Genomic DNA, 26982 nt, shown 5'->3' on the forward strand with positions numbered 1-26982 from the left:
CAAATTTGCGTGCGTACACGCACGCACGAACGCGCACATGCACACACAAGCGCACACACACACACACACACACACACACACACACACACACACACACACACACACACACACACACACAAAGTGGAAATAAATCAATCACTTCTTGGGTTAGCCTAGGTTCTCTACACACACCTACCAGTGACTATGCCCTCGTCTGCTACCCGTCCCTCTCCACCTGACGATTAGTATATAAGCGCCAGCCTCCTTGCCTATTCTCCAGAATCTACACGACTACGGTGCTCTTCACACAAACTCCAAGGCTGAGGGACTGATTACCTCATTTTATGTATATAGTTCTATTGTCTTCAAATTATGTCCTAGAATCTGTATTGATAAACCCACTGGATGGCGAAACATCTACAATAAAGATACCCAGATGTTGCACATGTGTCTAAATTATCAATGATAATCTATGTAACTATATTTGTGTATACCTGAATAAACTTACACACACAGGTGTCATTCGACCCCTGCAATCACAATTAGGTGAGCACACACACACACACACACACACACACACACACACACACACACACACACACACACACACACACACACACACACACACAAGCACGCATACACTCACGCTCGTACGCTCTCACACGCGCGCCTCACAAACACACGATCTAGGGGCCAGGAGCTAAGAATCGACCCCTGCAACCACATATTGGTGAGTCCATACACTCTTCCTCCCACTACAATAAAAACCACCACCAAAGCAAGATAAATACTTTTACTACTGCAAGCGTGCGGGGTTAGTCATGAAGATGGAGTGTGGTAGCCAACTTTCCAGCTCCAGTAATACTTGTACAACAACTACATCACTATCTATTACACTATCACAGATCACTATATTGCATTAAAGTGGTGCATAAAAAAGGTATCCGCATTTAATGTTGTTAATTTAAAAACTGCTGCAGCTTTAATAATTTCGTTTCCTTGGAGTAAACAACTACGATACATACACTATCTCAACACTACCCGTACAGCTACATCATCTCTACAGTTTTCACTTGTTGAGTGAAACATTAAGCCTGTTAAATTTAAAGCTTTTAGATTACAACTAGCTCATTAATTAAAGCTGCAATTTTCTGTAAATTAACAGGAACACTTTAAAACCTGAAAGAGATCGAAGTCATTGCATATACACAGAGATACACACCTCTCAGTGTAAATGCTCTTGTGTAAAGCAGTGACAGAGCAGGAAGGTGGGCATGACTGCACGCTACTTGGATGGTACAGCCTCATCTCACTAGAGGCAACGAACAGACACAGAACTTGCAGTCCCTGCCCTACCCCCCCCCCCTCAGCATCAACAACATTCTGCTACAGATAGGTATAAAACACTGACACCTATACTCCACCAATCACTACTCTTACAATGAAAAAACATTCGGGGCTTCTTAATTCTAATCATACCTGAAAGAGCCTGTACTAGTCAACTGCTTTAAATAGTGGTTATTTTGTAAATAATTTATACGTTGGAGGGATTGGTGGAGTAGAGGGGAAGGTAAGTAGGTAGTGGTCCACGACACGCAACACAAGGGTGCAGGTCATGCACGTGACGGGTCCCGCCTACCTATCAACTGGTAGATGTTGAGAGTGTAGACTATACCTTTAAACTTGCAGAGAGATTCCTCGTATCCACCAAAGGTCTTGAAATCTGCACCTGTATTGTGCCCGTCACGGGTACCATTTGCCCGGGCCTCTGTGGGGTCGAAGCCCAGCCGGTCCTTGTAGTAGTGGTGCGTTGACATTGTAAGAGAGGAGCGCCTGGTGGCGGGGTATCAGCACTAGTGTCAGTAACTACGGCAGCAGCAGCAGGAGCGGCGGCGGGAGAGAGAGAGCACAGGTCGAAGGGTACTAGTCACTAGATACGCTGGACTAACTATCAAGGGATTGACGGGGCCAGCACCACCGCACCCTTCACACACCGCCTGACTCAGGGGCCAACTGACTGCTGCTGCCTGGGTCCCGCGGCCTACACTACCCGCTCCTCCCTCTCTCTCCCCGCCCACAATACTCCTCCCAGTACCGGGTGTGCCCTCTTCCCGGGGCAGTGTCTACACACGCACGCACACTTCACCAGTCCTTACACACATACACACCTGCACCCTGTGCGTGATGCAGGGGGACGGTGGGTGCAACAGTTCCGTCCACAGCACTGGCTAACTCCACACTGGCTAATTATCCGCCCGCAGGCACATACACCGCCCCGTAAGACGTTCCAACAACACAGACGGTGCTGGTGGAGGAAGTGCCCCTAAACTCGAAACACCACTGCCAACCTTAGCCATCACCTTCTACGGCTGATAGAAAATGCAACCTCTCCTTTCCTCTATCTGTCCTGTGAGAAAGTGTAGCAGCGGGAATTATGTCAGGATGACTGAGAAGTCAGCAGTAGCGGCAACACGAGGGGAGGGGCCGCATCGCCACCACCTGTGTGTGTTAATGAGCCAACACCTGCGCCGCCACGCACACTTACACTCCCCACTACACACTCACCAACGCTATACACACTCGACTTGGACCGATTCTTCTATAGTCTATACACACTCCACTACACGATTTCCATACACTGCTTTAATAACCGTGGCAAGAAAGCCTTGGTTCAAACTGATTTCCGTTTTCCCTTCACAATAATTTCTCGTCATACGAAAGCCTTTTGTAGATGCTGGTATTACAATAGTAACGGTGTTCCACTCACCCACTCTAAAACAAAACATTAAATGAATAAACGTTTGTCTTGTCTTAGTGTTGTTGTAAGGGGGAGCGAGGCAGGGGCGGAGCAATGTGCTGGGCGTCATGGCTACGTCATGGAGCCGTAGGAACACCAGTGGCTACTCTCTTCCTCCCACCTTTTCTGTTAGATTTACATATTTTTCTTGACACTAAGCGCTTGTATTATCATGCAGTGTTTGTCAGTAACCAGCGGCTGAGACACAGCACGTGGGAAGCCTCACAACCTCACACTTGACAACAACAACAACAAAAAAGTAAACATATAAGTATGATAAACCAGTTATAATAATGCAAGTAAAACACACGTGAACCTAACTGAATTCCATTAATACCAGCGTAACATTTAATGAAGCAATATAACGAAGCGTACTAGCAATAATGCAGTATTAGAAACGAAAAGATGGTCAACATAAAGTGTCAGCAATCAATACAAGTATCGGCAGCACCAGGATGCTCCTACGTGCAAGGCAAAGAACTAGAGGAATGAAGACGACACAACTAAATGCACACGACGTGAGAGTATCTGAACCATCTTTGTACCAGCATAATTTTCCCTCACTACTACAATCATCCACTCTCACACTCAGTCGCTTACGCAATTCTCAACTAAATGGGGGTGGGACCGGGATAAGCTCTCCACCTGTCACTGTACTCTACCTTCGCCTGTGTGTTCGTGTGCGTGTACTCACCTAACTGTGGTTGCAGGGGTCGATACTAAGCTCCTGGCCCCGCCTTTTCACTGATCGCTACTAGGTCCTCTCTCTGCTTCCTGAGCTTTGTCATACCTCGTCTTAAAGCTATGTATGGTTCCTGCTTCCACTACATCACTTGCTAGGCTATTCCACTTCCTGACGACTCTGTGACTGAAGAAGTACTTCTTAACATCCTTGTGACTCGTCTGAGTCTTCAGCTTCCAATTGTGACCCCTTGTTTCTGTGTTCCCTCTCTGGAACATCCTGTCTCTGTCTACCTTGTCTATTCCACGCATTATTTTGTATGTTGTTATCATGTCTCCCCTGACCCTCCTGTCCTCCAGTGTCGTCAGTCCGATTTCCCTCAACCTTTCTTCATAGGACATTCCTCTGAGCTCTGGAACTAGCCTTGTTGCAAACCTTTGTACTTTCTCTAATTTCTTGACGTGCTTGACCAGGTGTGGGTTCCAAACTGGTGCTGCATACTCCAGTATGGGCCTGACGTACACTGTATACAGTGTCTTGAACGATTCCTTACTAAGGTATCGGAACGTTATTCTCAGGTTTGCCAGGCGCCCATATGCTGCAGCAGTTATCTGGTTGATTTTTGCCTCGGGAGACGTGCTCGGTGTTATGGTCACCCCAAGATCTTTCTCCTTGAGTGAGGTTTGCAGCCTTTGTCCACCTAGCCTATATTCTGTCTGCGGTCTTCTTTGCCCTTCCCCAATCTTCATGACTTTGCATTTGGCAGGGTTGAAATCGAGAAGCTAGTTGCTGGACCACGTATGTGTGTGTGTGTGTGTGTGTGTGTGTGTGTGTGTGTGTGTGTGTGTGTGTGTGTGTGTGTGTGTGTGTGTGTGTGTGTGTGTGTGTGTGTGTGTGTCACTCTCGCTCTTGTCAAAGCCACTCCAGTCCTCCTTCCCATATACACCACCCCATGTGGTGAAGCTTTGTTCACCAGGAAGAGGACAGTCCTCTGACAGGGGTCCTACAGTGTAAAGGTTGTTGGGGATGCGTTAGAGTGATAACGAAAGCATCATATTCTATTAGCGGGTTGGATTTGTGGAGGACCTGCCCAGTATGGGCCAACAGGTCTACTGCAGTGTTCCCCTTTTCTTATGTTCTTATCATCCACATACTGAAGCGATACCACGTCCCTCGGGATACAGATCTGTCTCTTCTGCTCCAGGTGCTTCATATACAAGTTTGCCATGACCATACAAAATGGAAAACTCATATCTATGCCGAAAGATTGTTCATACATTTAATTCATGAGGACTAAGTAACTTTAGTTGACGTAGATTACGCAGGGCCTCGCCTAGATTACGCAGCTTAGTTCTGGTCTGCATATTACAGAAAGGATATTAATTCGCTAGAAAACATTCAGCAAAGAATGGCAAAATTAATTCATAGCATTAGAAATCTTCGTCTCACTTGTGAGACGAAGAATGAGGGGAGACATGATCGAGGTGTATAAGTGGAAGATAAGTATTAACAAAGGGGATATAAATAAGGGTTTGAGGATATCTCTCCAAGAGAGAACCCGCAATAATGGATTCACATTAGATAAGTTTAAATTTAGAAAGGATATAGGAAAGTACTGGTTTGGAAATAGGGTAGTTGACGAGTGGAACAGTCTTCCTAGTAGGGTTATTGAAGCTAGAACCTTGGGTAGTTTCAAGTTTAGGTTGGACATATACATGGATGAGAGGGGTTGGATTTGAGTGGGACTGTCAGATTTTGTCAGATTTGTCAGAGCTTATTGTCAGGGTAGCACTGAAAGTGGGCTGGGCAAATGTTCTGTTAGTGAGTTGGTATTGGCCAAGTATGGGCCAACTGGCCTACTGCAATGTTCCTCCTTTCTTATGTTATGTTCTTAAGCTCAGTCACGCCGAGGAAGTCCTGGAAGGAATGGGGATATACCTTACATTTGATATACCTTTGAAAAATTTTGAGAGTTTCACTACTCTCGGAGCCCGGCTATGGGCAAGGCGCGCCTGGTGCTTGCCTGGTCAACCAGGCTGTTGCTGCTGGAGGTCCGCTGCCCCACATATCCATCACAGCCTGGTTGATCTGACACTTGGTGAAGATACTCGTCCAGTTTCCTCTTAAAGGCTTCTACACTTGTTCCAGCCGTGTTTCTGTTATCTTCTGGTAATATGTTGAATAGTCTGGGACCCCGGATGTTGATAGTGTTTCTTTAGTCCCCACCGCACCCCTGCTCCTCACTGGGTTTATTTTACACTTCCTCCCATATCTCTCACTCCAGTATGTTGTTATGGCAGTGGGCAGATTTGGGACCAGGCCCTCCATGATCGCATTTGTCAAACGCCTTTGTAAAATCTGTGTAAATCACATCTGCGTTCTGGTCGTCTTCCAATGCCTCCGTAATTCTGTCATAATGGTTCAGCAGCTGTGACAGGTTGGTAGGTAAGACACATGGGCAACAGTTAGGCAACTTTATTCCGAAACGATTCGGAATGAAGTTGCCTAACTGTTGCCCATGTGTCTTACCTACCAACCTGTCGGTATTGTATACCATTTTAATATTCACAGCTGTGACAGGCATGGTCGTACTGCTCTAAAACCATGCTGGTTCGGGTTATGCTGGCTGTGCTGGTCCATGAAATTTGTAATCTGCCTTCTCATCACTCTTTCGAAGATTTTTATGATGTGAGAAGTTAGGGCTACTGGTCTAATTTTTAGCTAGTGCTCTACTGCCTCCCTTGTGCAAAGGAGCTATGTCTGCACTCTTTAAGGCTTCCGGTATTTCACCTAGATTTAAGTTCTTTCTCCAAAGAACACTGAGGGCTCGTGCTAGTGGTAATTTGCACTTCTTTATAAATAGAGCATTCCATGAATCTGGTCCAAGTGCTGAGTGAGTGAGCATGTTGTCCATTTCTTTTTCGAAATTTATGGGATTTGTACTAATGTCAGTTAGTTGGTCTACGCGGCGTTATGCTGGAGCGAAAAATATTTCTGCATTTTCTACCTTGCTGTCATTTAGTGGGTTGCTGAACACCGACTCATACTATTCTTTTAGGATTTCACTCATTTCCTGTTCATCGTTAGTATACGAGTCTCCTCTTAGTAATGGTCCAATTCTACTGGTAGTTCTTACCTTAGATTTTACATAGGAATAGAAATATTTTGGGTTTCTTTCAATATCCTGTATGGCTCTTTGTTCCCTTTGTACTTCTGTTAGGTATGGCATTCTAAGGGAGGATGAGACCATCGTTAATTTTATGTTTGAGTAGATCTATGGCTGGTGTGTCCTGACTCTAGATGTTTAGTTTACCCGACAGTTGATGTAGGGTATTGCCTATGCCTGAGAAGATTTGTTTCATGGGTATCCCTTAACAACACTGGGAGTTAAATCAGATGCTGCCATAGTGAAGAGCTCTGTCCCACAACGCACAGTACTCGCACCTATCCTGCTCCTTATTCTCATATCAGACATAGACAGAGATGTAAACCACAGCACTGTATCATCTTTTGCAGACGATACTAGGATCTGCATGAGAGTGTCATCCATCGAAGACACGGCAAAGCTACAAGAAGATATAAACCAAGTTTTCCAGTGGGCAACAGAAAACAATGTGATGTTCAATGAAGAGAAATTAGAACTGTATACTACAAACTCCAATCACACAATAGAGCGGAAAAGTAATGTGAAGGACCTGGCTGTGGTAATGTCTGAAGACCTCACCTTCAAGGACCACAACAATGCCACTATCACATCTGCGAGGAAACTGATAGGATGAATAATGAGAACATTCAAGATAAGAGATGCTAAGCCAATGATGATCCTTTTTAAATCACTTGTTCTCTCTAGGCTGGAATATTGCTGTACATTAACATTCCCATTCAAGGTAGGTGAAATTGCAGATCAAGAGAATATACAGAGAACCTTTACTGCACGTATAAGTTCCATCATACACCTTAACTACCGGGAGCGCCTGGAAGCACTTGACTTGTACTCACTGGAGTGCAGGCGAGAGATATATCTGTTTAATGAGATTGTTTGGCGTTCTGGTAGCGGGGAGTAAATGATACGTCTTCGGAGGCTTCTTTGTTTATTAAGTCGTGGTGGGTACACAGGCTTGTGTGTTGTGCCCATGGCCCGGGAGGGCCATCCCACGAGAGAGAGCTAAGGAGTAGGCCTTGTGTCTTCCTGCTAGGCCACTGTAAGAGTGAGAGTGAGGCAAGGGCAGGCAGGGTGAAGTGGCAACGTCTATAGGTGGCAGCACCAGCATGGCGCGAAATATGAACTAAGCTGTCAAACAGCATGGGCTGTCTGTGCAGACAGTACAGGCTGTCTACATACGCTCGGCCACCTACCGCGCGTCGTCCCGACGCGACAATACTGGTGGTAAAAGAAACTCGGTCTCTCTCTCGTAGGAACAGGGCACAGAACACAAAATAAAAACATATATATACATATGGACATGGAAAAAAAACTTCCTACAGGGAGGGAAGAAAAAAACATGTGGGGTGTGCTAAACATCATGGTCATAGGCAGTGAGCATCGAAGGGTATTACTGCACGCCTTCCTGCGTCTGGACAGATACTGCAACACGGGAGACATCGCTGCGGCTGAGCTGTGATGTAACAGGGTACGGTCTCCTCTGGAACGGTGAAGCAGTCATCGTAGGAGTCGCTGCAGGTTTTCACTCAACCTGGGGCACGACATACTGGTGCCCTCGAGTGAGGCATCGACAAAACTCGGCAACTGGGCAGGACTTCTGGCAAGCGACTCAGGAGGACACTTCTTGACTGGTACTCTGGCTGGGCTGTTACTGCCGACGAGCGTGGAGCGAGTTGTGGAGTGAGTCGTGGCAGAGACGACTGGGCGAAACATCTGAGAGTCATAACATCATACACCAGACTGCAGTGAGAGAGCTAGCAGTCAAAGTGACATCTTTGTGCAGGCTGCTCACTGAAGCTTGTGACACGAGGCTGACACAGCGCCTGCCGACAGGGCTAACTGCGGCTTGGCAAGTATCATTCTCTCGGCAGTTGGAGTTATAGCAGAGGTTAGTCTAAGCGTCCCCAGACTTGTTTCTCTACATATAACTGCACTCTGACGGTCTGGAGATGAAGTGAAACAAATCTCGATGGGAATTGTAGCAGGTACGATTCTGCAGAACATCACGAGCGACGAGCATAAAAGCTTTCTGTACAAGAGGGCTCGGTCACTCGTTGGCTGAGTAAATCAGCTGTCAAAGACACTGGTCACACGGGTGACTTAACACCGTGGTGCTACTCAGGTCTGGCTCAGACCTCACTGGACACACGGAAACTTTACACACACCCGTGGTACATGCAGTACAACATGGCTTAAACTAGCAAATGATGCTTTTCTGTGCAGAAACTGAACACTGACTGAGAGGAATTAACACACGACATATATCTTCTCTTAGTCTTCTCGACAATATTTTAATAATTACTGAACACTCGATGGTGACATCATGTGATGTCAGGCGTGATGTCGCGAGGTGACGTCAGCAGCACTGTGACGTCAGCAGACATCTCGAGGTGATGTCAGGCAGACATCGTGACGACATGAAGTCGGGCAGCATCGTGGGTGACGTCAATGTGATGCAGGCAGCAGACCACAGCATGAGGCCTGGGACATCTGGCTCGGTAACTCACGTGGTTTGTAGATCCACGTGACATCGTCCACACCCACATGGCGTCGTGATCCACGTGGCATCGTGATCTACGTGGCATGCTGGTCTACGTGGCATGCTGATCCACGTAGCTTCGAGTGGCCTCGGGCACTCGGATACACAGCTCTGGTAATGAATTCACATGGAAAACAGCAGAAAACACAGCAGAGGGAGTGGGCAGTGGTGAGTGTATGGTAGTGTGGTGGCAAGGAGCGTGAGTGAGTGTATGGGCAAGGTGAGGAACAGCCACTTCCTCTCCTCCCCCCCACCCACAAACACGTGGAGCTCACACTGGACGCAGAAATCACCACAAAACTCACCTCTGTCTTGCTGAAACAGCTGTGCTGAGCTGAACAACAACAGCAGCAACATACAAGTGATGCTGAACATGTGACTTGAGAAACAGAGTGGGACGCTGTAGCGTGGGGTCACTTACAATTCTCAGAGAATTTCAGCAAATTTCGGCTTGATCCTGCTTGTACCTGTGTCTGGATGCTCAAACATGCAGACACGACATCAGGATAACTCGTTGAGAGACGGATGCTTGTTGTATGGGATGATGAAGTGAAGATGACTTCATACCTCTTCCTTACTCTCTCTGGGCACCACCTCTGCGACCACCGCTGCTACCAATGTTTAATGGTTTGTTTGGTAGGCTGTAAGCGGGTGGTTAATGACAGACGTCTCTTCGGAGGCTTCCTTGTTTATTGTTAAGTCATGGTGGGTACACAGGCTTGTGTGTTGTGCCCATGGCCCGGGAGGGCTATCCCACGAGAGAGAGCTAAGGAGTAGGCCTTGTGTCTTCCTGCTAGGCCGCTGTGAGAGTGAGAGTGAGGCAAGGGCAGGCAGGCTGAAGTGACAACGCCTATAGGTGGCAGCACCAGCGTGGCGCGAAATATGAACTAAGCTGGCAGACAGCATTGGCTGTCTGTGCAGACAGTACAGGCTGTCTACATATCATAATCTACACCTGGAAGATTCTGGAGGGACTGGTCCCTAATATGCACGCAGCAATCACTCCATACGAAAGCAAAAGACTTTGTCAGGCGATCAGGGCCAGATTACCGCATAGGCAAACTAGGCATTTGCCTAGGGCCCCGTGCATTTGGGGGCCCCGCGGTCCAAGGGGTTCAGGGGCTCATCCAAGACTGCGCACATGGTGCAAGTGCAAAGGGGTCCCTACTTAAAAAGTTCAAGTGTTTGGAGAGTAAAATTGATTTTTAAAAATTAATCAAAACAAAAATAAATAATGAAATAAAATAAAATAAAAATAAATAAACCTAACCATAGATGGCAACACTCAACACGCCTTTGTTTACATCAGAACAGCTGTGTTTTCCCGCTAATGGGTGAGTATGGGAGATTCCTCTCCAATTTTCTGTAGTAATTACACATTATCTAGACTTGTACTGTGACAAATTAACTGAAGAAATGTAAGACAGCTACATCGTCATTCTGGATTCACTGATTACAGAATTGGTGAAAAGAAATCTACCAGAATCTCAATGACAAGTTTGGATTTCTGTTCAAAATTACTACTATGCCAGATGCAGAATTGAGAGAATCTGCATTAAAGTTGCAACACCTTTCAGCAGATGTTCAGGACACATTTGTTGAAGAAATAGTTAATTTTTTCTGGGTATATGAATCAGATTAAAGCTCCACCTGAAAAATGTGCGCCCTCAGCTGCTTTGAAACATTTAAGAAATGCAGGTATCTCAGAAACCTTCCCTAATGTTGACATAGTGTATCGCCTTTACCTAACACTTCCAGCTACTAACTGTGAAGGAGAACGTTCATTTTCTGTTTTGAAAAGAGTGAAAAACCAGCTCCGTTCAACAATGAGCCAAGCCCTTGTTGACCATTGAGTCTGATCTAACAAGAAATATTGATTTTCAGAATATAGTTGATGATTTTGCCAATATGAAATCCAGAAAAAAGTTTATTTAAGAAGTGCCTGTGAATATAAACAATTCTTTACTTTCTTGAGTTTATATGATTTGATAGTCTTATGCATGATGCAATGATAACAATAATGGTCAGTGATTTATAAAGGGAATAATAGTGCTGTAGTGGTTATGCTGAATATAACAGGTACATGATGTCACTACTTTAATAGCCTAATCTAGTAATATTATGCTGTCTTGAGTTTATTCTCTTTAAAATGCATGATTTAACAAGATAGTTATAATGGCTGTTGGTAAATGGTTTTGGTTGTCTTGATGTACTTTCCCTATTAAATTTAATCTAAATAGCCAGAATGTATTTAATTAGACCTTAAACAGGCTCACACCGACCCCCCCCACCCCCAAGCTGGAAGGGGTCGCTTCGCTTACCCGTAACTCAAAGGGGCCCCGCCAATCTGAATAGCCTAGGGCCCGGAGACTTCTTAATCCGGCCCTGCAGGCGATGCAACATACCCCCAGTGAAAAGTAGGGGCGCAACTGGTACACTAAGAGAAAGCAATAAGTGTCCGGGGCCCAAGACTGTTCAACAGCCTCCCACCAGCAATAAGGGGCATTACGGGAAGACCCCTGGTTGTCTTTAAGAGGGAGCTGGACAGATACCTAAAGACGGTGCCGGATCAGCCGGGCTGTGGTTCGTACATTGGATTGCGTGCGGCCAGCAGTAACAGCCTCGTTGATCAGGCCCTGATCCACCGGGAGGCCTGGTCGTGGACCGGGCCGCGGGGGCGTTGATCCCCAGAATGCCCTCCAGGTAGACTCCAGGTACCCGAAACCTACACTTTACCAACGACACATTACCAACACCGAACTATAAGCAAATCTCGATGACAAGAATATCTACTAATGTACTAGACGAAGAAAGAAATTAAATAATAAAGCACCAAGAATGAAATGAACACAGAAGAGACAATCTGTATGGGTCAGCGATGGCAAACCTGCGACACAATAAGAAAAAAAAAGTAGGAAACAGGGATGGTAAGAGCGCATCTTCCTAAGCTTGAGGCTTATACTTCAGCGCTTAGTTTTGATTATAATAACAATTATGAAGGCTTATACACAATAAAATAATAGGCAAGAGTAACAGGGAAGAAGCTTAGATACGTTTTATTTTTATTATTATTATTACATTCACAGGGAAGCGCTAAACTCACAGGGTCATAAACACATGGGGAATAAGAAGTATTCAGATCCGTTTCAGAGAGGACAAGCACAGGTTCTATTCCTGAGATCAAAGAGTCCCCTCACCTGCATGAAGGAGCCTCCTTTGAGGGGGGTTTAGTAAACACAATACCCGGAGAACAGAGGGTTGAGGGTAAGGAATGGAGTCCACAAAGGTGAGAGCTTGAAACCTTGTTAATCCTGATATACATAAATAACTTATTGCTACATATCACTATTTGCAGATGATGTAGAATTTACGAGGAAGATGGTTTTCTTCCAACGTCTCCATAACCCTATCTTATGACAAGATTATAAAGGCATCGGATCTTCCCGCTCTAAATCCATGCTGGTTTGTGTCGTGGAGGTCGTGCACTGCCCTTTCAAAGACTTATGAAATGCGATCGTAAAGCAATTGTTTACCAGCACTTTACTGCCTCCTTTATGCAAAGGAGCTATGTTTGAACTTTTTAAGGCCTGTGGTATTTCACTTAGCTCTTTCTCCGAAGGATAATGAATGATCGTGCTATTGGTAGTTCAATAAGAAACTCCACGAATCTGGTCCAGATGCCGCTTAAGTGCAAACCCGTAAGGGTTATACATCGTGCGGGAAATGGGCTCTTGAGCCAATTTCTTGGCTCAAAAGCCCTTCAGCAGTATCAAGGCACTCCCTTCCCTTTGAAGGGGTGCAAAACAATAAAATAAAGAGAAAGAAATAAGATCAGACACAGAATACAGACCGAGCTGCGAGGCACTGCAGAAAATGCATAAAGAGAAAGCTCTGAGAGTAAGCATCACGTCAAGTATATCACCGATAATACTGTATATATAAACCGCATAACTTCAATGGCATATGTAATATTTAAGTAACGTAAGAACAACACTCAGGACCCTTAACATAGGAGTCTCTAGGTCATAATAAACTACATACGTTAGACCAGTCTTTGATTATGTAGCTCCAACATGGAACTTGAGTCAAGCATGTGAAGAAACTCGAAGATCCAAAGGTTTGCCAAAATTTCTAATACAGGAACTGCGGAGAATGGACACTTAAAACACGACGATCATGACCTGCACACTACTCAGTGGACAGGGACAGGCTCTGTATGAGGTGTGAGGAGCCAGAAAAAGGGGATCTAAATATGCAGATTAACAGTCACATGGACGGTTCCTGTTTTACCAATCTACTTGACAGCCTGAGGCAAGCAAACCCTTCACGGTGAAGTGCTCTTAATTCTTCGCTTCGCCATGATTAAAATATAAAGGTAGTAAATTGTTGGAAAGAAATATATGAAAAATTAGCAGAGGTCAACAATCACAAACTGTAGTTGCAAGAGAAGTTATGATCTAGCTGTGGAGGACAAGCACAAGTAAAGTAGACTGATAGTATTTAGGAGTCGGGGTAAGGAAGCAACTAGTAGCATACACGAAGGCACATGTATAGTAAAACAATATAATAATACATTCTCGAGTAGTCTATCGACTACACGAGAATGATTAAAGATTCCATATAATCTATTCACCACCAGTCAAAAATACTTTATTCCCTAAAAATCAAAGTAAACTTTCAGTGTACATAACCTGGGAGACAAACACCTTTTAGCATACATATTCTGTGCAAGGCAACTAGATGAGTACACATACGCACACTACGCCACTCTACCACTAGTTCACCTGTTGGAGTGAATCTAGAGTTAGTAGCCACTATATCTTAGTGGTACCATTTCAAGCCTCAGCACCTGCTGCTCTGGATCAACAGCTGCGATACACAACTCCCTGACACCTTCACTACTGCCATACTGACTACACTGACCTAGCACACACCTCACCACTATCACTACCACTTATAATGATCTAGCACACATCTCACCACGACCTCCACTACTCATAATCTAGCACACACCTCACCACGACCACTACCACTTACAATGATCTAGCACACACCTCACCATTACCACCACCACTCGTAATGATCTAGCACACACCTCACCACGACCTCCACTACTCATAATGATCTAGCACACACCTCATCACGACCTCCACTACTCATAATGATCTAGCACACACCTCACCACGACCTCCACTACTCATAATGATCTAGCACACACTTCATCACGACCTCCACTAATCATAATGATCTAGCACACACCTCACCACGACCACAACTACTCATAATGATCTAGCACACACCTCACCACTACCACCACCACTCATAATGATCTAGCATACACCTCACCACTACCACCAAGACTCATAATGATCTAGCACACACCTCACCACTACCACCAGCACTCATAATGATCTAGCACACACCTCACCACTACCACCAGCACTCATAATGATCTAGCACACACCTCACCACTACCACCAGCACTCATAATGATCGAGCACATACCTCACCACTACCACCACCACTCATAATGATCTAGTACACATCTCACCACGACCTCCACTACTCATAATGATCTAGCACACACCTCACCACGACCTCCACTACTCATAATGATCTAGTACACACTTCACCACGACCTCCACTACTCATAATGATCTAGCGCACACCTCACCACTACCACCACCACTCATAATGATCTTGCACACACCTCACCACGACCTCCACTACTCATAATGATCTAGCACACACCTCACCACGACCTCCACTACTCATAATGATCTAGTACACACCTCACCACTACCACCACCACTCATAATGATCTAGCACACACCTCACCACTACTACCACCACTCATAATGATCTAGTACACACCTCACCACGACCTCCACTACTCATAATGATCTAGCACACACCTCACCACGCCCACCACTATCACGATGCCTTTGCCCCAGACTGTACCATTCAATAATTATAGGCCACAAAAAGTTCAGAAGATCCCTATCATCTATTCAATATTTGTTTTACGGCTACAAGGTCAAAGGGTCAATGGCTTCATAAAGAAAAGAAAATTACAAGTAAAACACACGTTTAAGAATTTTCGTGCTCAGAAAGCGGAGAAACTTCCAAAATGAAAACTTCGTCATGCGTTAATAACAGAATGTCTAAAATACTTTATAAAGCCGCACCTCACCTCATCTGATTCTACCTAACCTCACCCGAACCATTCCGACCTTCCCCCGTCTCCGTTACAAACCCATTTTTCCTATGTGACTGTTTTCCAGGCTTCTACCCTTGCTGCTAAGCCTGAGGCCAGAATTCCTTTTCGACTGCCTCCTACTGCTAGCAGCCCGACTGAAGAATGCCTAAAGCTTGTTTCCGGGGTCAATGACCCCTCGGCCCGGTCCCAGACCAGGCCTCCTGGTAGATTAAGGTTTAATCAACCAGACTGTTATTACAGGCCGTATCCAGTCCAACGTACTGTACGACCCGCAGCCCGGCTGGTAAGGAAATGACTGGAGGAACTTGTCAAGTTCTCTCTTGAAGACAGTCAGAGGTTTGCTGGTAATTCCCCTTAAACACAGAGGGAAGGCGCTGAAGAGTCGGGGTCCTGTAACACTCATCGAGTTCTCTCTTATTATACTCGTCGCGCCCATGCTTTTTACTGAAGGTTTCTGCACCATCAGTAGTATACTCTGTTCTAGTTATCTCCTCCAGTTTTCCATAAGGGAGTAGTTGGAATTTGTCCTCATTGAACATCATATTGTTTACCGTTGCCCACAGGAAAACTTTGTTTATATCTTCTTGGAGCTTAACCGCGTCCTCAGCAGATGACAGCCTCATGCAGATCCTAGTATCATCCGCAAAGGATGATACGGTGCTGTGGTGTATGTCTCTGTCTATGTCTGATATGAGGATAAGGAATAAGATGGGGGCGAGTACTGTGCCTTGTGGAACAGAGCTCTTCACTATGGCAGCCTCCGATTTAACTCTGTTGACCACTACTCTTTGTGTTCGATTTGTTAGGAAGTTGAAGATCCATCTCCCCACTTTCCCAGTTATTCCTTTAGCACGTATTTTATGGGCTATTACGCCATGATCGCATTTGTCAAATGCTTTTGCAAAGTCTGTGTATATTACATCTGCATTCTGATTTTCTTCCAGTGCATGCAAGGCCATGTCATAGTGATCCAGTAGTTGTGAGCGGCAGGAGCGACCTGCCCTGAACCCATGTTGCCCTGGATTGTGCAGATTTTGGGAATCCAGGTGATTTGCAATCCTGCTTCTTAGCACTCTTTCAAAGATTTTTATGATGTGGGACGTCAGAGCTATTGGTCTATAGTTCTTAGCTAATGCTTTGCTGCCACCTTCATGGAGTGGGGCTATATCCGTTGTTTTAAGTGACTGTAGAATTTCACCCATATCCAAGCTCCTCCTCCATAGTGTATTTAGGGCACGCGAGAGGGGTTTCTTGCAGTTCTTAATGAAAACAGAGTTCCACGAGTCTGGGCCCGGGGCTGAGTGCATAGGCATGCTGTCAATGGCTTTTTCGAAATCTATCGGAGTTAGGGTAATGTCGGAAATCTGGCATACATTTATGGAGTTTTGAGGCTCATTCATGAAGAAATCATTTGGGTCGTCGATCCTCAGACCGATTAGTGGTTCACTAAACACAGAGTCGTACTGGGATTTCAATATTTCACTCATTTCCTTGTCATCTGTGTAAGTCCCATCCTGTCTGAGTAAGGGCCCGATACTAGATGTGGCATTTGCCTTGTTTTTGGCATATGAAAAGAAATATTTTGAGTTTCTTTCAATTTCACTAATAGCTTTAAGCTCCTCCTGTCTATCCTGGTTCCTGTAAGAGTCATTTAACTAAAGTTCGATAGTTTCCACTTCCCTGGTCAGCGCCTCCTTTCGTGTATCAGCTATTCTAGCACTCCTGAGCTCAGTGACTCTTCGTCGTCTTCTGTAGAGGGAGCGTCTCTCTGCAGTTTACTCCTGCTCTTCCTCTTTCTTAGGGGAATATGCCTAGAACATGCTTCGGCTGCCAGGAAGTTGATCCTTTCAAGGCACTGGTTTGGATCCATGTCATTTAAGACATCTTCCCAACATGTTTCGTTTAGGACATGGTTCACCTGGTCCCAGTTGATGTTCTTGTTGTTGAAGTTGTATTTTGTGAAGACACCTTCACAGGTACATGCATTCTGCTGATCAGGACCCCTATGCATGTACGTCTGGACTTCGATTAGGTTGTGATCGGAATTAGTTGTTTTTGATATTCTTATGTCTCTTATCAGGTCCTCATTATTTGTGAAGATAAGGTCAAGTGTGTTTTCTAGTGTTTTTGGCTCCACTATCTGCTGGCTTAAGGTGTGTTTTTCGCAGAGACTTAGTAGCTCATGTGTGTGTGACCTTTCATCTGCGCTACCTCCGGGGATTGTTTCAGCTATAACATTATTTGCTACATTCTTCCATTTTGTATGCCTTAGGTTGAAATCACCAAGCAGTAAGATGTTTGGGGATGGAGCTGGAAGGTTTTCCAAACAGTAATCAATTTTCAGTAGCTCTTCCTTGAACTGTTGTGAGGTTGCATCTGGTGGCTTGTATACAACCACAATGACTAGGTTTTGGTTCTCGATCTTTATTGATAGAACTTCAACTACCTCATTTGTGGTGTTCAGCAACTCCGTCCAGATAAGGGACTCATTGACATACAGGCGAACCCCCCCCTTGTTGCCTGTCTTTTCTGTTGCATCTAAAAAGGTTGTAACCACTTATCCATATTTCACTGTCAAAGTGATCTTTTGTGTGAGTCTCTGTGAAGGCTGCAAACATTGCATTAGACTCCTCTAGAAGTCCACTGATAAAAGGTATTTTGTTGTTGGTGGATGGCTTAAGGCCCTGTATATTAGCAAATATGAACGAGGTTGTATTCTGTGTTTGTTGGGGGGATTTTGTTATTGGCATCAGTAGTTGTAATTCTGGAGGGCCATGGGTGGCCACTGGCTGTGCCTCCAGTCCAACAAGGCTCCGAGGTGGTGGACTATTTTTGTTATTTCCTTCCATTTTCTTTTTCCGTTTCCTGCCACTAAAAAATCACCTGGAGTTGGGTTGTCGTAGCTACTATTGTTTGTCTTGTGGGGTCTGTGCCTCCTGGTCCCTTTTAGATGGTATGCAGGGCAGTCGATGTTTTAACACTGCTTCTGGAGGAACGAGGAGTGGCACATTTTTGGATGAAAAAGTACAGGAAGAAGAACGACACACTCCTTTAGACAGGAGGTCGCTACATTTTTTGGGATGCTCAAAGTTGCATGTGGAGAAATTTTCTCCAGGAGGGGGGTATCAGCCCCCTTCAGCCCCTTTCAGCCCTGAGGGGCCCAGACCTCTCAGAAGGGGCAAGCGTCTTGTTTACTGCTACAGTGAGTAATTGATCACAGATGCCGTACGAGTATGCGACCTGTGGTCAACCGACCATTGCTCCTTGTAGTCCAGTGTTGCAGAGTGTATTTTAATAAGAGACAGTACATCTCTTACTTTAGCAGGACAATTAAGGAAAATCCTGCTCCCACTTCGTTACCATAATAAAGATAGTGGACATTGTTGTCTATGCTTAAGACAGCAAGAATCAAACCTTCTGCTTTGCTTCATCGAGGAAGTGGCAAGGAAGCAAAAAGTACTAGGTCAGCTTTTTTTTGTGCAAGGGGCAGTGACGGCATGGGGCGCTGTGGCGTCTTCAGATTACTTTTGACTCTACTGAGAGTGACACTGACGCCAGGATAACCAACAAAGAACAACGATCTGTGCGTTAGTGTGAACAAAGTGTCTCACAAAACACAATAAACACTTAAGAGAAGTGTGATCAGCTTCTCTTGTGATAAGATTGTGAACAATAAAGACAAATCTTGTGGAACATAGTGTATCAGTGTGCGTTTCCTAGACAATGGAAGACGTGGACATCCAAGGACACTTCAGCTTCTATCAAGTCACCGATACCTGTCGAAGGTGTGAAGAACACCATAGCTCACGTTACAAGAGCAAGGTATGTTACGAATTTCTTGTGGTACGGGGGACTGCGCAGTTCTTGAGTCGCAAGGAGTTTGTAATCAACCTATAGTAGGCAGTAAGGTGTGGACTTTTGAGTCCAAACAAGTATGTATTTTGTCAGCCATCAGTGAATGAAATATGCTGACATAACACCCCCTAGGGGTAATTTATAATCTTACAAATTATATTTCTTGACAGCCCGTTGTGAGATGGTTTTGACAGCTTCTAGACCTCGTCTGCAGGGGCGGCTGTGCAGGCGATGAGATGTCCTTAAGTTAAGTTTTCACTGTTTAAACTTAGCTGGTAATGCCATTTCTCAACATTGCATGTCCCATTTTTTTTCACTGTTATTCCATGCTTACAGTGCCCCAAGCATAATATTTGCACAAATTCACCTTTGGTTGAGAATTGTTGGGAGGTGAGAGGAAGTGTTGCACTTTTGTCTCTCATCTGCCCCATCTTTTGTCCAGTGTTCCCTTTGGTTTTGGGGTTATACATCTTTGATTATGGGTAAAAAGAAGTCTTTAACACCTGAAACTATAGCTCAAATCATAGGGCTTCACAAAGCTGGGCACCAGAAGAAAAAAATAGTGGACAACGTTAGTGTGTGTGAGCGTTCAGTCAGGAACTGGGTGCAGCGTTTCAAGGCTGGTGGCGGTGTCAAGTTACCATCTGCCAAACCTCGGCCTGACCCCTCCAAGAAGACATCTGTTCGTACCTTAACTGTGTTAAAGAAGCAGTTAGAGAGTAACTGCTTCTTGCCGAATAAGGCAAAGCAAAAATTTGTGTATGCAGTAATTTAGCAAAAATCACTCTGAACCTAATGAAAAATATATATTTCATTGTGTTTGTTTATTAAATTATTGTAAACTTATCTAAGATATATTTGGTTGGAGTAGGCTAAATTAAATTGCGCTTGTTATAATAAGGTTAGGTAAATTTTCTAAGGTTCTTCTGGTACAAAATTATTGTTTACAATAACATAAATGAAAAAAATTTATATCTTTAAACGTATAAGAGAAAATTTTAGAAAAGACTTAATTCTAAATGAGTTCTTGCTAACTGATATATACCTTTCTCGCCTACTTTCCAAGGAATTGAGTTATTCTAGCATCTCTCGTCTTGAAACTTCAGTTACCCAACACATTATTTCCTTTGCAGTAACAATAGCAACACTATTCTCATTGTTGAATGTGAGATCTTCTGGCATCATTATTCCCACATGAAATTTCACTCTAGTGAATGATTAAGTTTGTCCTGTACTGTTTCCGTTTTCATTTACTCCATTCTTCCACAACGGAACAACTGGAATATGTCCTTGAGCATCATATTGCTGTCTTAGGCCCACTTGAAGACTTGATTTATATCTGCTTGAAGACTTGTGTCCTCGACAGGCGCCACTCTCTTGGAATTTCTCGAGTCGTCAGCAAAAACAACTGTTACGGTGCTATGATTTATGTCTTTATCAATGCTGGATATAAGAATAAAAATATTAACAGATGAGTGGAAGGAACTACTGCCAAGGAGCGCCACTGAAGCACATATTGGGTAGCTTTAGCAAAAGCTTAGACAAATAGTTTAGATTTTTTTTTTGAATAATAATACTATGGTTGGTTACGACTAGGCTCTGCTTAGCACGGCCCTACTGCAGTACTCCTTCCACTGTTCTTAAGTAGTTAACGCCAGGTGGTGAACCTTGCTAGACACCTGCGCCAAGGTAACGTTGCAGCTTCCGGAAATGCATCACTTTCCTGGAGCTGAGTCACACATCACGCCTCTCACTTCACCCTACACCAACACACTCGCACTCACTCATATTCTAGAACTCTCTCTCATCGTAAATCACCAAGACGTCAAATTACTGTCCCAACGTAAGGGAGTGAATTTTACCGAACTACTTTAGACTCCCCCCTCTTTTGCAGTAATATACACTGCATGGATAAGATAATGGCTTACACTCATAAAAATATCAGTAAATAAAGATTTTTTTTTTCGAAAATAGATCAATTCCAAGTAATCTCACCTGGCGATCACTGTACCATGGCGACCCGACTCAGTGGTCGGGTCGCCACGACCACCTACTGTTTTATAAGCTTGTGTTTAAAATGCGGCACTAATTAACGGCAGCAACTGGTTGTCGCTGGGAGAAGCGGTCCTCACCCTCTGTCCCCTCCCCTCAAGTGCACACTGTACTTATCACCGACGCCCCCCTACGGTCGATCGCCCCGTCACTCACGTACATATAGCCTAGTAACTGTACCCAGAAACTTATCAGGCTATGTATGCCTTTATCAATGATGTGATATGGACGTTAACTGTGGTTATCTTCCCTCTATCACCTAGTCGATAGTTTAATCAGCAAGAATTAGAATAATCTGGCCCATAAGGTCACCTGACTAATGTTACACGCTAATTTTCACTTTTATCTGACCGGTCTATTTGTTTTTACTGAATAGTCACATTAGAATAGGCTTGAATGAGAAGAAACATACGATTATAAAAAAGTCGACATACTAACAGAGACTGTGGAGGCCAGGTTTCGTGTAGGTTACAGAACATAATTATATAAATGATTTAGAAAAACCAGCAAGTAGATGAATGGGACACCTGTGCAATACTTGGGAAATGTTTCACCTTCCAGCGGCTTTATCAATCCAATACATAGAAAAACGGTGGAAGAAGTGAAAAGGGTGTTTGAGGTGATCAGTCCCTCAGTCTAGAGATAATGTGTTCAGTCCATCAACCTTGATAAACGTACAAAATATATATGTATGGGGATTTGATCTATATACTAGAGGCAAGTTAGGCGCCACAGATGGCCCGAGTCCACTAGTGAAAGTAGGTCATGCCAACAGGCTAAGCAAGCGTTGGAGTTGTAAAAAAAATTCTCTGCACGAAAATTCCAAGATTTTGCAGTCAGTCCATCTCTAGGCTTAGAGACTGATTACTTCAAACATACTTTTCACTTCTTCCACCTCTGTCTTTGTATTGGATTTGGATGGATAAAGCCACTGGTTACCGAAACGTTTCCACAATATAGCTACCCAAGATACTATAGATACTGCACAAGTATCCCATCTATTTAAACATTCTCCGGCATTTTACATTAAACTTAAGCAGAATATTATAATATAGAATTAATACCAAACATGTCTGGATAATTTATGCATGTTGTACCTATGGTTGTTCCAAGTGTACAAAAGTATGCAGGCTTTGCTATAATTAGATAGTAATTTGTACAGGTGATATGCATCCTGTAAATCAGGGGTGGGGAACGTCCGGCCCGCGGGCCGCATAAGGCCCACAAAATCATTTGGTCTGGCCCTGCCAAGGCAACTGCAGGCGGGACTCGAAATTAAATAAATCTAGAAGCTTTTTTTCATACCAACATCAATTTATATTAACTCTTCCCCAAACCGATTTACACTGTATAATGAAAAAAAATGCGAAACCTAAAATCCAAATAAATCTGCAGAATTATGAAGATACCTTTTAGCTTTTATTCGATTATTATTATTATTAAAGATTAGCCGGTATTCTCCCGGCCCGGGCCTTTTCCAAGTGGTGGCCCGGCCTTGGCTCCCTCTTTAGGGAGTGTCTGAGACCTAAGTCTCCCATGGGAGGAGGCACAAGTACCTCCTCATCTTTGGGACCAACTGTCCCCAGGCCTAGCCACAAGCTAGGCCTCTCTGGTCTGCCATCCCCGCCCCAAGGGGGCAAATGGGAATGACAGTCTTATGAGCTAGAGGCTCGGGCTCAGGCACCTACCCTACCCTAGAAGGGTTAGGCATGGTGTCGATGATGCTTTTATTCGATAAATTTTATAAAAATTGGGGCCTTTTGGAAGAATATACCGGTATTTTTTTACGTGCGAAAACTTTTGCAATATTTCATAAAATCCGATCGGTTTTCTTCAGATTTTGAATCAGTCTCCCATCCATCGTCTTCATTTCGAACATATTTCCGATGCAGCATCATCAATATCAGCTAACATCACACACCTCACCAAAGAGAAGCAGTTCCATCCATCACATTAGGCGTGAGTTAATTAAATATCTGACCAAATAGCAGGCTAATTTTTCAGTTCATAATTTTGTATGACCCGCGAATGATGTTATAAATATCCAAATGGCCCTTGGCAGAAAAAGGGTTCCCCACCCCTGCTGTAAATGGAAGCAGCCACGTATAGACTGGAGATATCACCAATGGTGTACTATCTGGGATAGACTGGAGATATCACCAATGGTGTACTATCTGGACAGGTATGAATTGTCTGGATGGTGATGCTACTCCATAAACTCGCCCTTGTAAATACATTGCAAAGCCTCAAAAGTAATTCTTAACAACGAAGTTTTTTTTAAGCAATTTTTAAACTAAAATGAAATTGTAGCAATCTTTCTTACAAGTTAAAAAAAAAATTGAGACTAACCTCAATATTCTGCCGAGTTTTTTCAACCTATTACTACGCCATGTTACATACCAATTCTCTCGCCATTATTTGAAAATGCATTACACATTCAGTGCTAAGAAGAACAAATGTTAAAAAAATCGAACAAGTCACACGAGATTACAAAACAACGGACCAGACAAAATTCCTGACCTACTTAAACAAACATTATCAGAAGTCTCGAAAGAATAGGCAGGAAAGACGTCACCTTGGTAATATAATACGGAGAAATGTTAGAACTGAAAACTGGGCTCCACGTTAAAAACTTAATCGTATTCCATACTTATGACTCAAAAGCATATCTTTGATGAGTTCCAAGAGTTCTTCTATTCCCGGAGCCCGACAATGGGCCAAGCTCTTCTGGTGGTTGCCTGGTCAACCAGGCTCTTGCTGTTGGTGGCCCACAGCCCCACACATCCACCACAGTGTAATTATATATTAACTACCCGCATTACTTGCTGCAAATAATCTAAGATCACTGTGTACAATAATAGTTTCTGAAGCCAGACCCATTTATGCGAGATTTAATAACAAAGGGATTTAAGACAAACTTTTGTGGTTTTCTTCTCACGTTATGTTCCGGTAAGATGATAAAAGTGACTGATTTAACTAAGCAGCATTAAATAAAGAGAATGCTTAATATAAGTGAACAATTTTAGGCTCTCAAACATAAGTTTAAAAGCTCTCACCAGAAAAGCACTAACAAATGAATCTGAAGACATAGATGAGTGCAGATTGGAACTAGCACATCTAACTGCCAATCATAATGAAATGGGTTAAGTAAAAAAAAAAATATGGAGAGAGTAACAAGGTCAGTAAACCACAAGGCATCATCAGTTAAAATAAATAAACGAGCGTGGAGAAGGAATAAGAGAAGCGAGGATAGAAAAAGTGAAGAAGAATTAAGAAGGCCGAGGATAAGAAGAGAGGAGAAAATGTGGTCCAAAAGTAAAAGAGAAAACTAAAAAAAAGGAGAAAGTGGGAGAGGACGCGGAGGACAGACGAGGGAGAGGTGGTGAAGGTGTGATTCACTCCTGCTTACACTACGTAGATCTTAGTGATAGCACATTATCACACTACACTCCCGCTGCTCTAGCTTCTCTGTCCTCCAACTCAATGGACAGACCACATACTCACACCTCTGTATCTCTAGTTCTTCCACTGTATACTCGGTTCACACCACCACTCTCACTCTAAGAAGGAAAATAAACAGCTGAGGGTACTTGAGCGTATAAATTAATCTATAACTTTAAGCAGTTCTGAAGACATGAAGAGGCGGTAGATGGAAATAATTAAGACAATTGTTATTGTTATATTATTGTGATTATTACAGTTATTAGTACTATTAAAATTAATTACAATAATAATAATACAGTAGTAGTAGTAACAACAGTAGTGGGAGTAGGAGTAGAACTGACAGTCCAAGGCTTTGCTTCGTTGTTGAAAAGATAATTGGTGTCAACTGTACAATGATGAGAGCGGGCTGGACACAACACAGTAAGTCACTGACACGCTTCATGTAATCTTGCGGTAAGTGTGTCCCGTTTGGATGCACCTCAACACGCCACAAGGACAAGTTGTGAATTTTGAGTAGTCACACAGAATAGTCAAAGAGGACAGTCACACAGGAGTTAAACAGGAGAGTCACAGAGGACAGTTTCAGTGCCATCTGGCACTGAGACACTTTCGGTTCTACACTGCCTGCTTTCTTCCCATATCTCAAATGTTTCTCCCCCTCCCCTCATCATGTTTTCCTTCACTTATCTTTTTTCCCCATTCATTCTCATTGTAAGACTTATATTTTACCTTTCTCTTGCTCCGTGCACCACAGCAGGTTGCGCTACACTGATAACACTCGTACAGCCTCAGTGTTTTCCTAGTATACATTAACATATGCTGTGTGACATCTATTTACTGAAGTTTCTTAGTATGATGGCGCTGCATGGCCCTTACAGGTTTAGCGCCTGCCCTTGAAATAATAATTCTTAGTAAGGTGGTAACACTAAAGCAGTACAGTACTAAGAAGTGTCATTACTTTTTTAAACTATGTATCTTGTAGAAATAAATTAATATAGGAAGGAACCAGGACTTGTATGTAATAAACATACAAGTCCTGATATGCTTATTATATAACAGGACTTGTATGTTATGGGAAACCTTATTTAGACAGCCTATCGCCTGTGCAACGACTTTTTTCCAGGTACAGTTAGGTTGAACGTCTGTATCAGGGCATGGAAGGTCGAATCTCCAAAAACTTCTCATGCTCACTGATCCACACAGGTTAAATGCTTCAAAACCTGGGCAACTAAAGTGGGTTAAAGTTCATCCTCAATACCACGAAGGTTACCTTCCCAGGCAACACATCTGACAGGCATGTCCGCCCCTCAGTTTAGTATCTCTGGTGCCGTCTATCTGACGGGGATATCCCGTATAATATACTGGAAACTTTTTCCTTGTTTTAATTACCTCTCCTACTGAATATCGGGAGTTGTTCTATCGCATCTCCGGACCCATCGCAGTGTCTTCCATAAATTACTCAGTAATACCTTCCTTACCAGGTACCGGCCTTTCATGGGAGGTTCCTTGATGCCGGTGGTGGGGTCTTTAATCAAGGAACTGGCATTGCCATCCTCTTCCTTGAATCGGATGTGATTGCCTCCCATTCCCCAGGTACTATAATACCCCCTACGGATTTGGTTCCCCCTGATTAAAATAATCAGGGGGTAGCTCTGTCCCACCTCTCGGTATCAGCATTTACGCCTCCTGTTGTTCCTAACACTACTTCTAAATTCAGTTTCTCTCCATCACTCTTACTACTAACCAACCTTGCAAACCCCTCTCCATCTCCAGTAGCAGTAACTTTGTCTTCTCTCTCCCTTCCACCGTCAGTACTGGTGACCATCCATCATCCCCTCCGCCCTTCGTCTCTCTGACTACTCTACTCCCAAAACAAATTTATGTCTCCATAGTCAAGTCCTCAGCTAATAAGCATAAATTACAGGTAGTTTTTCATCCCCGGCTTTTACCTGTGAATTAGATACTTCCTCCGAACACAATGGTGTTACCTTACACATCCGGTCATAGGTAATTTCGTAGAAGGCGTTGCTATATTGCACAGGTGTAGTTGTAGCCCTTGCACAACTACTATTGAACACCACCATACCAGAAATACACTTGCTATTATCTATACACAATACCGGAAAACATCCAATTATGTTTCCCCTTGCCTATTACCAATTAAGTTTCAGTCACTATCACCTATTATGTTTGGATCACCTATTACCTGTAACGGCCGACACTGCCTGGCCTTTATATATACAATTCTTTA

General features: G+C 43.8%; 1 protein-coding gene across 6 annotated transcripts in view; it reads right to left on the bottom strand.

Moving 5' to 3' along the window:
• The window catches only part of shot (dystonin-like protein short stop), a 956738-nt gene that overhangs the window by 519551 nt on the left and 410205 nt on the right, over positions 1–26982 (bottom strand). For 3 of the 6 annotated variants that reach the window (XM_070087195.1, XM_070087186.1, XM_070087180.1), the window contains exon 1: positions 1655–2212. The exons of 2 other annotated variants lie outside the window; for them this stretch is intronic. In XM_070087195.1, the coding sequence (XP_069943296.1) occupies positions 1655–1796 (142 nt within the window). In that variant the 5' untranslated portion in view covers positions 1797–2212. Of the gene's footprint in view, positions 1–1618; positions 2213–26982 lie in introns of those variants that run through there. One more of the 6 variants, XM_070087174.1, reaches the window with a different exon arrangement.

This window comes from Cherax quadricarinatus, chromosome 21, assembly GCF_038502225.1.
Source record: "Cherax quadricarinatus isolate ZL_2023a chromosome 21, ASM3850222v1, whole genome shotgun sequence".
Lineage (NCBI taxonomy): Eukaryota > Metazoa > Arthropoda > Malacostraca > Decapoda > Parastacidae > Cherax > Cherax quadricarinatus.